Genomic DNA, 17,874 nt, shown 5'->3' on the forward strand with positions numbered 1-17,874 from the left:
TGTTGTAATTTGTCCCAACTACCATTGACCTCAACGTCCTTAACTACTTTCTCCTTCAAAATTTTTTCCAAGACCTTACATACTACAGATGTCAAACTAACAGGCCTATAGTTACTCGGATCACCTTTTTTCCCTTTCTTGAAGATACATGAAATCTTAGACTGTAGATTAGATTGTCATGTACAGAAACTAAATGTGCTGATGTTGATCCGTACATAATTTAGCTTATGTAGTAACTGTAAATCTGCTCTGGAAATAGAATAATGTGTGTGCCAAGAACGCTGTTTAGTAATCTTAGTTAACTGTCTTGATATTAATTTGTGTTGTTAAATAGCCTGAATCAGTGCAATTGAAGATGCTTTGTAAACCATTTTCAACTGTTGCAGGTTTACTAGTCTAACGAATGACAGCAGTTTCCCATCTTTCACATAATCTCTCTGTGTGCACATGGTAAATTGTATTCTAACGAGATCCAAGAAAAGGACAAAATAATTTGTATTTGTCTGAACATGTGGTAGGAAAACAAAATACCTAATTTTGTGTTGTGATTCAGAATAATCTAGTGTAGGGTTCTAAATACAGTTGTGTAGAGAGAAATTGGAGAAAAACAGAAGGCTACACATTGTTAAATATTTAGTGTGTACAGTTGAACTTCATTTGAAGTGGTATTTCTGGCAGCCTTTAAACTTATGGGTTGTCACCACATGGAATTGTTCCCAATTAGCTGTTCCTGATTATTCAGGAACAAGTCTATGTGTGGACAAACCATCAGATTATCTCTAAAGAAAAAAAATAACTTCGCAGTTGAGAAAAATAGTAGGCTATATGTAACATCTGTTTAATTCAAATATCTGAAACACTTGGGAGGTAATATATTAAACATCCAACACCCGATTGCTTCAGTCAAGGGCTAAGAAAGTTTACAATCCGCATCTGTCCTCCAAGGAGACCTCCAAGGACAGAGAATTGACACCCCTTGTGTGTCTCAGACAGAACATTTTTATTTAAAAAAAAGCAAAAAACCCCATTGCATTGTTTGTTTGTGAAAGGTGCCCCAAGTAGCAGAGGTTCCTCTTCATGTCATTATAAATTAAAAGAAATAATCACAAAAAGGATACTTCCCCCTATACACACACACACATACTTGGTAGATCACCTTTAAAAAACAACAATCTCTTACTAATAAAAAATGAGGAAGGAAAGCAAAAATAGAAAATGTTGTTGTGAAGTTTCCTTGTAAACTTATGTCATTTGACTTTCTGCTATCTATAATAATATCCACAGGCCCTTCTGAGGAACTGATCTAGAGTCAAAACCAGTATTTTTCCATACCCTTGGCTATAGATAGGAAATCATATTGGTGCTTCCTGTGAGATCTGTTTCCTTTGAGAGTTTTAACATAATATAAATAATTGGCAATTTACAGAAGAAGAAAAGAAATAAAACTGTTAGATATTAAATACATGGATTGTATATGCTGATGCTTCTGTCGTTTGTGTACCTAAGTGGCAAGTTTGTATGGGCACATATGGAGGACCTGGTATGGAAAACAAACCCTGGGAATTGAGGTGAGAAATGTAGTTTAATCTAAACAACTAATTGTTTCTTATGATATAGCTTTAACACTAGCCCCTTCATCAGCTTTCAAACTAGGATTTTCAGTGGCAGATACTAGGGTTCATTTTGAAGTAACTCCTACATACTTGCTCTCTTGCTTGCATTTTAATTGAATGGCATGATGCATAAATTGCACTGATTCTAAAAGAATATTCACAAGTCTTTCAGTATGGTTTTAGGTTTCCATCTGTAATAAGTCTTTAGAAGGAGAAATGGAAATGACATATATAGTCAGATCTTCAAGCTCAGGACCCCATGTGGGAAAGCAAATGTGGATTAAAGCCACCTTTGTCCTCCTTTGGCATCAATAAGAGCAGCCTCAGGGCTGCTGTTACACGCTTTAGATGCAGTGGCCCCAGGGGGGTGCTCTGCTGGCTGGAGATTGCCAGAGGGCCTCCTCGACACATTCCTGACAAGACTCCTATGAGGAGAGGAGGCTGGGAGTGGATGGCACAGAGTTAATGTATTATGGGTACTCAGCACCTTCAAAAATCAGGGCACTTATGGCCTTGCCTAGCTATGGACTGACTTGCCTGCCTTTAAACATTCAGGTTTGAAAATTTTGGCCAAAGTGTGCCCATGAGATTTGTCCTCATCATACCTGAAAACATATCCCTCTGTTCATTCTTTCTTGTCTTACAAACTTTCCCCATGTGGCTGAGTTAGCTGGATATGTAAGTGTAGTTCAGCCTTACTTCTCTGTACAGTGGCATGAATATAACCCTCACTGAAGAGAAATGCTTTTAAGTGTTCCAGTGAAACCTTTTTGATTTGACCAGTTCTTCACTGAACAATCACGTGCGCTGTGTGCAAAGTTATTAGAGTGATGGCATATGTCCATTACACAATTGATGCATGCATCTCATGCAGTGGTGCCAGAGAGTTTTCTCTAGCAGTGGCCAGGGCCAGGTTTAGGAAGTGTGGGGCCTGATTCGAATAGTTTTGATGGCAGGTCCTTCACTCGCTCCGGGTCTTTGGCGGCACTGAAGGACTGCCGCCGAAAACCCGGAGCACCGCAGGGTGAGTAAAAATTAAAAAGCCGCGTAAGTTAGGCGATTTTCTTTAGGGCGCAGGGCCCTCTTAGGTGCCAGCGCGGGGTCCTCTCAGGCGCAGGGCCGATTCAGGGGAATCAGCCTAAAGCTGGCCCTGGCAGTGGCCATGTCTGCTCACTGATGTTCCTTTGCTCCGAGCCGAGGCTATAAAGGGGTGGAGCCGTCCTGCTCATCCTTCAGTTCCTTCCCACCATCTGTGGTCAATCAGAGCATACTGTCTGTTTGTTCCTTCAGAGGAGATTGCATTGAATGTGCAGGTTTTAGTTAGTCCTGCTTAAAAAGTAGGAAACCATCCATAAGTGCTACATACCTTAGTAAATGGAAACATTTCTTTGTCTGGGTGGCTATGCCTACACTGCAATTAAACACCAGTGGTTCGCCTATATCAGCTGACTCAGGCTCACAGTGCTCAGGCTATGGGACTGTAAAATTGTGGTGTAGATGTTTTGGGTCCAGGCTGGACCCTGGGACCCTCCCCCCCTTCCAGAATCACAAAGCCTGGGCTACAGCCCAAGCCTGAACATCTGCACTGCAATTTTATAGCCTGCAGCTTGAGCACCACGAGCCTGAGCCAGCTGACATGAGTTAGACCTGGGGCATTTAATTGCAAAGTAAATATCCCCTGGGTCTCCTATGCAATCTACCATTCAAAAGATGTTTGATTATTTCATACACATAAGAGTCAGGTTTGGTAGTCAGCTCTATATAAAAGTGCAGCCTGATGACAATTTTGGAGTTTCACCCTCACGTCATGGGACTGCATCCTCCAACCTTATGACCACCTTAATGGTTTCTTAAAGGCCTAGAAAGATTGTTCCCTCCTATCAGGGACCCTACTCCATACTGGGATTTGAACTTAGTGTTATTAGCCCTTCTGGGCTCCCTTTCGAACTGTTAATTACCCATTTGTTACACCTTTCTGCAAAGGTGGCTTATCTAATAGCCATTGCCTTGGCAAAAAGAATGGGGGAATTACATGCTCTAGTGCAGAGATCAGCAACCTTTGGACCCTGGCGTGCCGCGTGCCAGAGGTTGCTGATCCCTGCTCTAGTGACTGTTCATATAGTGTTCGTGTGTGTTTTGTTTTTACAAGAATGCTGTACAGTTTAGGCTGAACTCCAAGTTTCTCTCCAAAGTAGTATCTGATTCCACCCCAACCTATCTATATATACTTACCAATCTTCTATGCAGGGCCTCATACTCAAAAAGATGAGCAAAAGCTCTGCACTCTGGAAGTTTGCTGAGCACGAGCTTTTTATCTGAAAAGAACAAAGCCTTTTGTGTCTCTTCTCAGTTGTCTGTCTCCTACTCAGAATGAATAGGAAGGCATCCTGTAACAGTACGACTTTCCAATTGGATCACTAGCTGAATTATATGCTCAAGATCCAGGGCATCATGCTTGTAGAAAAGCTCTCTGCACACTCAGTCTCTATGGTATTTGTGGGAAACGTTCCTGTCATGGATGTCTGTATAGCGCGGCAACATGGTCTTCAGTCCACACTTTTGCTAGACATTACAATCACATCAAGAGAAGATGCTAACATAAGGAAAGAGTCCTCTCTTCAACTCAGACTCCTAGCTCCCACAGAAGCTGCTTGGGAATCACCTGGTGTAATGGACATATGCAGTTACTCGAAGAAGAAAAAACAATTACTCGCCTTGGAGTACCTGTCACCCTTTGAGATGTGTTGCATGTGTCCATTACCTGATCCACCCTCCTTCTGCAATACAGCGGAGTTTGTCATCCAAAAGTCTGATACAAGGAACTGGAGGACGCACAGGGCAGCTCTGTCCCATAATAGTCTCAGCTTGGTGCATGAGGAACACTAAGGGTGAAATCATGGCTGCCCCTTTGTGCATTGCAAGGGGAAACCCTCTGGCACAGGTACATGGGATATACACACACTTAGTGTAATGGACACATGCAAAACACCTTGAATAATAACGGTAGGAGAAGGTGAATAACTGGTTTTTATGTTTGCACAGCTTATTCACAAAGCTTTTAAAATGTACAGAGAAGGAAGGCTGCACTAGGTATACAGGTGCAGCTGCACAGTGAGAAGTTTTTCTGACCAGGAAAAATTCCTGTCCATTTCAGCTGTAGTGTGGTCTTTTATTTTTAAATTGAAGAAATGTGTGATGTGTTTTGCTTTTCTTAAAATAACTGGATCATTCTTGTTAAAACTTCCTTTAAAATCACAAAAGTAGAAGCAAATCTTGGAAAATTTCAGACCCAAATGTGAAAATTTGAAAAAACAAAGTTGAACAATTGAGAAACTAGAATGGAAACAGTAATATAATCTTAACCATAGCAGTCACTGCTACTCCATGTGTAATTAAGGTTATTGAGACTTGTGTTTTGATATGGGTGAAAGCTTGGATATTTTTGGGTGTTGTGGATTTTTAACCTTGCAGCTTAAAAAGAAAAGTATTGATGCAACAGGTGAGAGAAACAAGATAGTATTGCAAAATCTCTCCTCCTAGTGTATTCACTGTCACTCTGAGATGGACATTGTACTACACATTAAACCAAAATAAGTTAACTAGAAGTGATACTTCCAGACTCCTCTATCTTTACCCCATCTACAAGAGTGACACTGGAATTCTGGTATTCCTTAGTCCTGTTTTAGTGATAGTTGCTCACAGCCAAGGGTAGAAGTTGGTCTTTTTGAGCCACAGCATTGAAGTTTTGCCTAGAACATGGAATCACAATGTGAGGGGTTATGAGCTAAGCAATGTTGGAATACAAAGACACTCTGAATACAGGTTCAGATCTCAGCAGAGTCCTTTCAGCTCTTCTTCCTTCTGAGATAGATGAGATAAGACTATGCAGTTTACTATATGTGGGTGTTATGAATGAGATCTTAAAAACAGAGGTTCTGTCTACTCTCTGTGTATGTTAAGGGTCAGACAGTGTGGCTGGCCCAAGTAAGGGTCATGGAGAAGCATCAAAGCAGCAGGAGACCTGCAAGGCAACTTGTCCTGAATTCCAGGAGCTTTGAGGGAATTTATTTTGGAGGACAATTCTGCTACCTTTTGAATATCACCTTGTACTAACAGTTCTGTTGGCTAATGGGTAAGAAATCAGGGGCAATGGGACTAGACTCGCCCCATCCCATCCCAGTCCTGTCAGAGTACTGGTGCTGGTGATAGCTGGAAGCAGTCCATATGCTAAGGAGTTCAAGGACTATTATTACTGGCCTTTGTGTGTAGACACAAGAGTAAGGAGATGAAGACCCTTTTGTGCCTTCTTTCACCACCTCCTGTTCCTCAGACCAAGCAATAGTTTAGGCCAAAAGATTTCATGGCATTTCTTTGTTGGTTTGACTCAATGTGCCTACAAAGTTTCGCTCATCTTACTCTTGTGAAGTGTGCTATGAGACAGATGGGTGCTGCCCTTCATCCTAGAGATGTTTGCACTTGACTGGTATCATATGTATACCATGTGAGAAGGACTTTGGGATGAAAAACATTTAGTGTAAATAGGTTTACCTAAAAGAATGAGATCCTGACAGACTGGAGGATCACGTTAAGACCATAGCCTCTTGGTCTCCCTCTTATTTTCTCACTTCTCATTTAGTTCTTGTTCAACCAGGGAAAATATTGTTTGTCTGTTTTACTAAGCTATAAAAACAAAATTCAGAAATACCTATATTAGGTTCTGATTTCCATGGCTGGACAAGAGATGGCATCTCATCCTGACAGATGATTATCTGGCATCAATGAAAAATGCATTTCTCACATCTCAAGTGGACTGTGGCAATATTACTCTGGCAGTCCCTTCTAACCCTGTGATTCTATCTACTTGAGTGTAGAGTTGTCAGTCCTCAAGAAACTCCATCTAGTCTAGTACAGAATGCATTAGCACATCTCCTCAGTAACTTGGTCTGTGAGTACATCAGACCTGTCATCTGCTCTTTACACTGGCTCACCATTGAATACTATGTCAAATTCAAGGTCTGTGTTCTCCTCTTCAAGACAAGTTTCAGAAGGGTAGCCGTGCTAGTCTGTTTCAGCAAAAACAATGAGAAGACTTGTGGCACCTTAAAAACTAACAAATTTATTAGGGTATAAGCTTTCATGAGCTGTGACCCACTTCTTCGGATGTATGGAGTCTTGTTCAAGATACTCAATGATTTGGGCCAAGGATAACTAAAAGGTAACTTAATCTTTGTGATGAGGGCCATGGCCACTCAGGCACAATGGAACTGGCTCTTGCAAGGTAAAAGCTCTTCGGTGCAGTTGTTGTGGGCCATGGAGTTTTTATAACATGTTAAGGGGGCCTCTGAAAGAAAAAGGTTGAGAACCCTTGGTATAAGCAGCATATAACGCAGGGTCTGGCAGAGTTGTTGACTCAGTTTGCTCCCTAGGACTGCTTTTTGAAGCTAATATTGAAGCATTTCAACAGAAAATTGTCTCAAATCTGCTTTTCAGCATATGGATAACAAAACTGATAAATTTAATTCCAGGGAGTAAATATTTAGCCATCATTTGATACCTGGAAGTATAAAGCAAAGACTTGGACCAAAAAGTGACAGAGATGTAGGAGGAGGAAACAGAAGTTAAAACAAGAGAAGTAAGAGATGGCTTGCAGATGCAAAGGTCTTGCCAGAACTGGGGTTCTAGGGTCTTGTGATGAAGCTTCCCCTTTCAAGGTTTTGCGAGAAACGTGTATTTCCATTGTGATGTAAAACTTTCCTAGTAAGAACCATTTTGTAAGGTAAAGAAGCTTGTCCCCCCTACTTCTGCCTAGGAGAAATACCAGCATGCTTTTCCTTATACTTGCTCTTGAAGGAGATGTACAGTAGCAATTTAAAATACCTGATTTGACATGTAAATGAAGCAAAACGTTATTTGGCTAGTGGCATCTTAAAGACTAGAGTTTTTTTCTGTTAAGGAGGTAAAACTAAAATTGTCTTAAATTTCTTCTGCATGGCAGCAGTAAGTGGAAAAGCAGGGTTTCTGTAGGGATGTTGCCAAAGGGCATTTTCCACAGTTTTACTTTAAGGCTACGTCTAGACTACACGCCGTATCGGCGGGTTAAAATCGATTGCTCGGGGATCGATATATCGCATCTCATCTAGACGCGATATATCGATCCCCGAGCTCGCTTATATCGATTCCGGAACTCCACCAACCCCAACGGAGTTCTGGAATCGACAGGGGGAGCCGCGGACATCGATCTCGCGTGGTGAGTAATCCGATCTTAGATATTCAACTTCAGCTACGTTATTCACGTAGCTGAAGTTGCATATCTAAGATCGATTTCCTCCTGTAGTGTAGACCAGCCCTAAGACACATTTGCTTTGATCAAGTCTGGTCAGACTTTTTTTCCTACATGCAGTGGTCCACTAGGTACTTTGTTTCTGTTGTCCGTGGTGCTTAACAGTGACAGGGAGCAAACTACAGTAGTTTGATTTCTCTAATAAAAATTCTATAAGAACAATTATAGGAGATTGCTTATCTAGCTAGAAAGGGTCGCTGTGCATATGGGTAGGGCAAAAGGAGATGACATTGGCTGTACAAGAATAAGCACTGAAGGACAGGCAGTAGACAAGTGTGAGGTCATTGTGGCCCCCAGGAAGTAATGCCAAAATGTTCTCTCTCACTTGTCAGTTTTTACTATTCCTCTTTCATTGACACATGGCATAGCACCCTGCTCAAGGCAGACTGAAGTCTTATTTGGCTTGCCCATCTCTACTATTCTGGTCACAACAGCAGGGCTTTTTTAAAAAATGCCCTGTGGTAAATGTCAGTGCCACAGATACATCACTTTAAAATATTCTGTTGATTAATGTAAAAAAATTAAAACAAGATTTGGTACTTGGGCTGAATTGCTACTTCAGTGTTTCTTAACTTGTCAGAGGAAAAGCACCCTATTAATGACAGCTTTCAGAGTAGCAGCCGTGTTAGTCTGTATCTGCAAAAAGAACAGGAGTACTTGTGGCACCTTAGAGACTAACACATGTATTTGGGCATAAGCTTTCGTGGGCTAAAACCCACTTCATTGGATGCATAGAATGGAACACACAAAAAGAAAATATTTATACATACAGAGAAGATGAAAACGTGGTAGTAGCCATACCAACTGTAAGAGGCCAATCAGTTAAGATGAGCTATCATCAGCAGGAGAGAGAAAAAAACCTTTGAAGTGATAATCGAGATGACACATAGAAGGTGTGAGGATATTTTAACATGGGGAAATAGATTCAATTAGTGTAATGACCCAACCATTCCCAATCTCTGTTCAAACCTAAGTTAATTGTATTTAATTTGCATATTAATTCTTGTTCAGCAGTCTCTCTTTGGAGTCTGTTTTTGAAGTTTTTTTTATTGCAAATTGCCACCTTCAAGTCTGTCACTGAGTGGTTAGCGAGGTGTTCTCCCACTGGTTTTTGAATGTTATGATTCCTGATGTCAGATTTGTGTCCTTTTATTCTTTTGCGTAGAGACTGTCCGGTTTGGTCAATGTATGTGGCAAAGGGGTATTGCTGGCACTATTAATGTCTGTCACAAGTTATCCAGGGAAAGAGAGTTAACACTCCCTACTTAATTCCTTCCTATTTCAAAACACCAAACACTATTGTAAGTAGTTAGGGTTGCTACACACATAACCTACCTGGCTCAAACCCACAAAAGCGAGGAAGTGAAAAGTTATGTTACTTAACAGAACTTACCCATTATACTTTCTCTCTTCTCCCTCCCCTCCAGAATCATCCTACTGTTCTCACAATTTACTGTACACTGCAACTTTAACTCTGCCCCCAATTCTCCATACCACACACCTCATTGCAAAATTAATCACTGCTGACACTGTTAGTAGTGGATGTTTGGTCTAGCTATGTGTTGTTTTGGTCGTCAACCTGTGGAACTCCTTCCCAGAGGATGTTGTGAAGGCCAAGACTATAATAGGGTTAAAAAAAGACTAGGTCCATCAATGGTCATTAGCCAGAATGGGCAGGAATGGTGTCCCTAGCCTCTGTTTGCCAGAAGCTGGGAATGGGCGACAGGGGATGGATCACTTGATGATTACCTGTTATGTTCATTGTCTCTGGGGCACCTGGCATTTACCACAGGATACAGGGCTGGGTGGAACTTTGGTCTGATCCAGTAGGGCCATTCTTATGTTCTTATGGATAATAGAATGCTGGCATAAGCTTGTAGATATATACTGTTAGGTGGTTTAATTTTAGCAACAGAACCTGCCATGTCTTGCAGTGGTTGTGTTTTAGCACCTTCACCTTGAAAAAGCTGCCATATTGCTCTGTTTCCTTGCAGCAAGAGAACTGTCTTCCTAGAATATTGTGAAACATTGGGAACCAGATATCTAAACTGGACTTTGAGCCTTACTACAACTTGGAATTGGTTAATTTAACTCCTGAGGTTTTCCTTTACCTCCACCCTCCTCTTTGAGATACAGTAGTGGCTTCCCTCTTCTCCTCCCCCAAGGAACAACAGTATAGGGGAGAAAGTAAAGTAGTATCAGTTCATGGCCATGAACTGAATCCTTACACTGAAAGACAGCTGCATGGTTTACTCCCAGGGATTTTTCTCCAGCAGCCAGAGGGTCCATTCACTTAGACTATCCACAAATCCTGGTTCCCTCTCCTCTGCTGTCGACCAGCTCTCAGGCAAAGACCATGTAGAACTGCCTGAGTGGCAAGTAGCTGCAGCAATGGTTCCTATGGTATCCCCAGGAGCAGATGCAGTACTACTTTACCATCAAGGTTTTTTTAAAAAGTCAGGCTAGAAGTTGAACTAGCTATGATAGGGGTTCTCAAATAGGGGGTCATGACCCCTCAGGGGGTCATGTGGTTATTACTTAGGGGAGTCAGCGTCCACCCCCAAAATCTGTTTCACCTCCAGCATTTATAATATTAAATATAAAAAATGTGTTTTTAATTTACATGGGGGGGGTCACACTCAGAGGCCTGGTCTACACTACGCGTTTAAATTAATTTAAAGAGCGTTAAATCGATTTAACGCTGTACCTGTCCACACTACAACGCCCTTTATATCGATATAAAGGGCTCTTTAAATCGATTTCTGTACTCCACCCCGACGAGAGGAGTAGCGCTAAATTCGATATTAATATATCGGATTACGGTTAGTGTGGACGGAAATCGACATTCTCCAGCATGGACCGTACGGGAGATACTAGATCTGATCGCTGTATGGGGAGACAAATCTGTTGTATCAGAGCTCCGTTACAGAACACGAAATGCCAAAGCGTTTGAAAAAAAATCTCAGGATACACAGCGCTGCGTGACAAGCGTAACGGGAAGCCAGAGACTCAAATGGACGCTCATGGATGGAGGGGGTACTGAGGACTCCAGCTATCCCACAGTCCACAGCAGTCTCTGAAAAGTATTTGCATTCTTGGCTGAGCTCCCAATGTCTGTAGGTTCAAACACAGTGTCTGGCGTGGTTCAGGGAATAGCTCCTCAGTTTCCCCCCCCCCCCCACCACGTGAAAGAAAAGGGAAAGAAATCATTTCTTGACTTCTTTCAATGTCACCACCAGACTATGTGTACTGAATGCTGCTGGTAGACGCGATGCTGCAGCAGTGAAGAGCAGTATCCGCTCCTCTCCCCTCCCCCGGTGGTAGACGGTACAATATGACTGATATCCGTCGTCGCATCAGCCCGTGAGTGCTCCTGGCTGGCCTCAGGTGAGGCTGGCCGGGGTGCCTGGGTAAAAATGGGAATGACTCCCAGTTACTCCAGTAGATGGTACAGAACGGCTGGTAACTGTCTTCATCATAGCAACTGGGGGCTGAGCTTCATCAGCCCCCTCCTTTCCTGTGTAAAGAAAAGATTCTGTACTGCCTGGACTGTCATAGCCCCGGAGGCTGCCTCCCCCTCATTTTATCTCACTAACAAGTCTCTGTTTCTTATTCCTGCATTCTTTATAACTTCATGACACAAATGGGGGGGGACACTGCCACGGTAGCCCAGGAAGGTTGGGGGAGGAGGGAAGCAACGGGTGGGTTGTTGCAGGGGGCACCCCCTGTGAATACTGACACGGAGCAGCTGTGCTCTGATACACTGGTCCTCTAATACACTTGCCCCTTATTCTAGGCAGGACTGACTCTATTTTTAGAAACCATAAGGGAGGGATTGACTCAGTCCCAAGTGAGTCAATCCCAATTTTGCTTTTGCGTTGCGCCCCCGCCCATTTCAGCCAGGGGCACTCATGATAGCAGCGGACAGTACAGAGGGGGAGAGATAACCGTCATCTCATAGCTACCCACAATGCAACGCTTCAGAAATCGACGTTAGCCTCGGACCATGGACGCACAACGCCGAATTACTGTGCCTAGTGTGGCCGCATGAAATCGAATTTATAATATCAGTTTTATAAAACTGATTTTAGCTAATTCGATATTATCCCGTAGTGTAGACGTGGCCAGAGACTTGCTGTGTGAGAAGGGGTCACCAATACAAAAGTTTGAGAACCGCTGAGCTATGAGCTGTCTATATGTCCCCATGTTTTTCCTGAAATATTCTTAAATGTCTTCCATCATGCACCTACTCTTACCTTCAGCAGTTCCTTCCCTTCCTTCAGTCACTGGCCTGCCCCTTATCCTCCCACCTGTTCCAGGCAGGCAGAATGAGAATGAGGCAGAATACCTCCAGTCATTTGTAGATCCCCAAACACCCCATCCTAGTAGGTATAGAAAGGGGGGTATTTGATCAGTGGGCCTGGAAGTATCTACTTTGTCATTCTGCTCAAATTAAGTCCATAGGGAAAAATGAAACAGTTCAGATATTTGCAGAGCCCTCAGTCTCAGAACAGAGTCTGTTAGGAAGTTGGCCTTCCTTTTCCCTTTCATTTCTGAATGGTAGATTGTGAAGAAAGGTTCTGAATTGACTGTACCTAGATGGATGAAACTGTATATAGCAAGGTAGTATTTGGAGTATTTTTTGGTAGTGAATATAATCTGTTGATACTACACTATACATACACTGAATTACATAATCACTCTAAACAGGACATTTTTCTAGAAAACAGACTATATCTTGGCACACCTATTTTATATTAATTTAGGGATGAAGTTTTAATGACTCGTTAAGCATTTATTTGAAAAGGGGGAAAACAGCAGAGACTTATAACTAAAGAGGTAAATAACAATATTGGATTCTATCAAAAAGCTTAGTGATAATTTTGGTTCCACTAATTTTGATGACTCACTTTAAAATTAATGTTTTAATAGCTTTTTATTTGAAAATTCTCTTCTCCTCTGACATAGATATCTTGGTTTCAGATATTTAATTCCAGTAATTGATGTAAATAATAAGTAACTAAGCATCTGCAGATGTGTTTCTGATATCTCTTTATGTAGACTTCAAAAGTAGCTGCCTCTATAGATTCTTCGCAGCAAGAGGTGGCAAATCTATTTGTTGGCGTGAGGAAGTGGAAACAATGATTAAGATAGTTGGACTAATGAGTGTTACTGGAGCTAATGGTTTTACTTGCAGTGCGGTACAACATACATACATTTTTAATACACAACCATACAAATCAAGGAAATGGTAGGTAACTTTGGAATCATTTTCCAGTGTCCTTGTTTATATCTGTTGTCAACTAGCATGTGCAGTTTTATCAAAACACAACATTTGGTAAATCATAAATAAAATAGTGAAAACAATTTAAACTCGGGAGCCTACCATATAAACATAAAAGGATTCTCTTTAGGGGACTTGGAATCCTTTGAATTATGCATGTATTGTAGTTTTCAGTAAGATAAGAGTTCTGGCAAAAAAAAAAAATGAGGAAACTTTCTCCACCCCTGAGGAATAATACACATAATAGGGTGAAGAGAAAGTAAACAGCTGAAGCAAAAAATACCCCATAATTTATCATGAAACCTTATAAAAGTGAAATAAAGCAAATCAAATAAGGTGGAATTAAACAATGCTAACACATTTAAAACTTCCATTGGGATCTAAGACCACCGACAGAAGTGAATCCCAGAGGACTCTGTGCCAATCTAATAGATTGGTTTCCCTGAAAATGTCAATTTTTCAATGTGAGACAATTCAAAGAACAGAGAGGCTAAGGAAGTGGAAGGCCATCAAGTGATTTTTTTGGTTTTGTGATTCCAAAGTACTTTGTTTGTGAACAAGGCAGTATCACCTGAAAGCCTTTTTTTATATCTTGTTCTAATCATAACTTCTTGTCTTACAGCTACAGGACCGCACGCAGTTTAGTGACCGAGATTTAGCCACTCTCAAGAAATACTGGGACAATGGCATGACCAGCCTGGGCTCAGTCTGCAGAGAAAAAATTGAAGCTGTTGCTGCAGAATTAAATGTTGACTGTGAAATAGTGCGGGTAAGAAATGTACCATCCCTCTGTTATCTTGTTTCAGAAGCAAAAATAGCATAGATAAAAATCCTTTTAAAATTGCATGAGGTAGCCAGAAATATATTTCACATATTAAATAATGAATGACCTGTTAGGATGTACTCTTTTTCTTTCACCAGTCTATATATAGATAAAAGCCCTCAGGTGAGGTATTTTTTTGTTTGTTTGTTTTTTTTTATTGATCATCAGCAAGAGCAGCTTTACAAAACATTTGACATTCCATTTAGAGTGGAATTTATTTAAGATTTGAAATGAGCAGGAGTATCCCAGCAGATTGGAAAGAACTAGCAATTATGATGGGACTAAAATACGAAGTGCCTCTAGGGATAAGAGAATGCTTTTGGTGTAAAATCAAAAATATGTGAAAGAAATTGATCAAAGTGTGTGTGTGTGGAGGGGAGAAATACTTTGGAGGAACCAGGATAAGATGTGACAAAGAGGGCAAAGGATATCCTGAGGGATGCTGGGGAATTTCCATTTAGTAGTTCATATAGTCATCAATGATTTCCTTAGGGAAGAAAAATGCATACAATGTTGATGTGGTTGATCACTTTAGAGAGCCATGCAATGTAACTGAAGAAAATAGTAAAATGATACTGGACACCAGTGGACAGATGTTCCAGAGGTGTAGAGAAGAATGCAATCCTAGTGACATTCTAAAATATCTGGATTTCAGAATCTGTTCTACCTTGAACTTGAAATCTGGGTACTACAGCAGTAGGCAGAGCTGCAGAATTGTGATCAACATGGTGGTCACATATGGATAGAGTTTATACAGATGCATCATGCTCAGGGGTTAGAAAAGTGATAATCTCTTCATTCAATACAAGTGAAACTCTGCCTAAAGTGAAGCCTAGAATTCTCAAGCCCTGTGATTAATAGAGAGTTGGGAGGAATTTAGAGCAATTAGGGATGAAGGAATTGACTTCTGAGAAGAGTTCAACAAAATGTAATGTGTGTAGTTTGGCTGTGTAATGTGTAAGAGGGAGCACAGTTGGAACAGTTTACAAATATTGAACTACTTTGCCAAACCAAGTGGTGGAAGTTCTTTTGCCTGACTGTTATAGAATAATTGGAGAAAAATGCAGGACAACATAGTGTAGAGAACAGTCTTTTATTAGCAGGAAGATGGACGTGACAAGTTACTTTGATCTTCACTTTTTATGGTCCTGACAAGTAGGTGTTAGTCACAGGATTATTTTTTTATCTTGAATCCAAGCTAACTCTATCATGATATTTCATTTTAGTTAACTTGTTGTTTCATCATCTTCCTGTAGGAGCTATACTAAGCACCACAATAATGAAAATATTTATTATTTAGTTAAGTAGTGTTTATAGTTTTTTATAAACTATGGGGAGTGCATGAAATTTTCATCATATCAATAATAAATTGAAATATACACAAGCATTTAAATGAATGTTTGTTTTGTTGTAATACTTCAATTTTTGGATTAAAGGCTTTTTACCATTATGTGATCAAAACATAATTTTATTTTTCTTTTAGGTAAATTTACTTAAATCCCTTTGTGCCCTTGGAGGCACTCTCGTGTCATATTAAGTACAGACCAGTACTTGTTAAAATAGAAAACATTAGAACTGAAAAATATAGTCTTGTACATTTAATTCATTTTTGGAAGGTTAATTACTGAGACAATTCTCTACATTCACATTTAATAGTGTTGGGATTTTTTTTGAGCCTGGAGGTGCTAAAAGAGGGACAGGTAATACATAATACTTTGGGATTTAGGCTACTGCAAAGGTATTATACTTTCTCAAATATTTGGGTGTTTTATGCTGGTATATGGAAATGATCAGATACTGAGCATGGGACTGCACTCTTTTGGAACAGTGGTTCCTAACCTTTACTGCAACCTGTACCCTTTTGGTTCTCAAAATAGTTCTCGCACCCCTTATCAAAAATCATTGAAGTAGGTCAGTTCTTTAAACCTAGATGTATTTTTTTGTTTGTATATTACAGTAATTGTTAAAAAATGTATAATGTTAATAAATACATAGGTTTGATGAAACAAAGTAGTTGTACTGATGTGCTTATTCTTAATTTTTGTTTTCGATGATCTACCTTCTAAAAAAATCTGGTGTGTCTTGAACCCCCAGAGAGGGCATTTCACACCCCCAGGGTGTGCGTGCAGCTCAAGTTAAGAACCACTGCATTAGAGATCAGTAAATCAATATTTTTTTAGGCATTATGGGCCCAATTATTTATTTAATAGGACATCTTGGATAGAGTGTGTTGGGTTAAGCCCTTTGATCCTCCAGTTCTGCAAGTCATAATATGCTTCAGGATGCCTGTGAATTGAAGTCAGTGGAGTATTGTATGGTTACAGGGGTCTGGCTATGTGGTTTTGCTTTCAGCATCAGGTCTTGTGTTCATAAGAAGAGCATGTTCAATAATAGAAATTGTCTAGTGTATTTGACTATCATCTATGGCAGGGGTCCCCAATGCGGTGCCCGCGGGTGCCATGGCATCAAATCACTCCACCATTGGAAACTGGAGGGCACATGACACTAGGGTGACCAGATAGCAAGTGTGAAAAATCAGGATAGGGGATAATAGGAGCTTATATAACAAAGCCAAGAATATCAGGACTGTCCCTATAAAATCAAGACACCTGGTTACCCCATATGATACTTCAAAAGTAGGGGAAAGGTCAGTTGAGGTAAACAACATAGAATTGATGGAAATACCAAAGTAGGGGAAAGGTCAGCAGATCATAACCCTGAGGTAAACAGCTGCACACTAAAAATAGAACTGGCAGTGAGCATGCATGGAATGTTGGCAGTAAACATGTGCAGTAAAGATCTGACAGGAAGATATTATCAAAGGTGTCTAAAGTTCTGGCAGGATAGCGTGTCAGTGGGCTGATAAGAGAAGAGAGTAGGAGCTGATAGGCAAGAAGGACAGAGAAGAAGAGCAAAACTTATCTGAGCAGTCCATTGACAGCAGCAGCAGAGTATCCTCCCCGGTCCAGCAGCAGTGGGAGAAGTAGTAAAAACAACACAGCAGCAGAGGGAAGCAGAGAGAGAGTTCAGGAGAAACCGTAAGCGCAGAGTAAGTCTGTCAGACAATATTACCGAATAATGTAATGAGTATCAGTGTGTATGTGTGCGCTTGCGTTAATAAAGGTGTGTGTGTGTGTGTGTGTGTTGTGCTATTTGTAAAGAGAATGTATATACGTAAGATTTAAAGAACATTTAAAACTGTTGTCAGCAACCTCTGAACAACTGATCACCGTAAGCAGGGCACATCACTTAGGATCATCTCAACTGTAAGGTAGTATGGTTTGGGGTGTTCTTTAACTTGCTATAAGAGATTTGTGTGTTAGATTATTGTTGTATTAGGGATTATTATTTGCACCAATAAAAAGGTGCCTTGTTTTGAAAAGAACAGTGTCTTTGTGTCAGTCATTTATCAGAAGCCTGTGTCTATGTCCTCCAGGTATTTCCTTAGCCACCCTGGAGACCCATACTTCAGGAAAACAGATTGGTTAGTAGGTGAGCTATTCTAGGGGTACCCTAAATCTGTTTTGGCGTTAATAATATCTGAAATGCACTGCTCTTACTCATACAACAGTTGAGCAAACTGTACTCTACTTTACAACCATATACAAAAGAATATATATATTTTACCAATTCATGATTGTACCAGTAGGAGTGAGATGGCAATCATCCCTCTTTCTCATTAAAAACGTGTCTATATGTGTTAGGGCTTTCAAGGTGCTGTGCTATGTAAACATGAGTATAATTGATGTGACAATTACAAGTATTTTTCAACACAGAGCTAGTGTTCCTATGTTTATAAATCTTCTAAGCCTAA

General features: G+C 40.6%; 1 protein-coding gene across 3 annotated transcripts in view; it reads left to right on the forward strand.

Moving 5' to 3' along the window:
* Positions 1–17,874, forward strand: part of HDX (highly divergent homeobox) — a 95,784-nt gene that overhangs the window by 46,943 nt on the left and 30,967 nt on the right. For all 3 annotated transcript variants that reach the window (XM_032765484.2, XM_032765485.2, XM_032765486.2), the window contains one exon: positions 13,860–14,006. In XM_032765484.2, the coding sequence (XP_032621375.1) occupies positions 13,860–14,006 (147 nt within the window). The remainder of the gene's footprint in view (positions 1–13,859; positions 14,007–17,874) is intronic.

This window comes from Chelonoidis abingdonii, chromosome 8 (genome assembly GCF_003597395.2).
Source record: "Chelonoidis abingdonii isolate Lonesome George chromosome 8, CheloAbing_2.0, whole genome shotgun sequence".
Lineage (NCBI taxonomy): Eukaryota > Metazoa > Chordata > Testudines > Testudinidae > Chelonoidis > Chelonoidis abingdonii.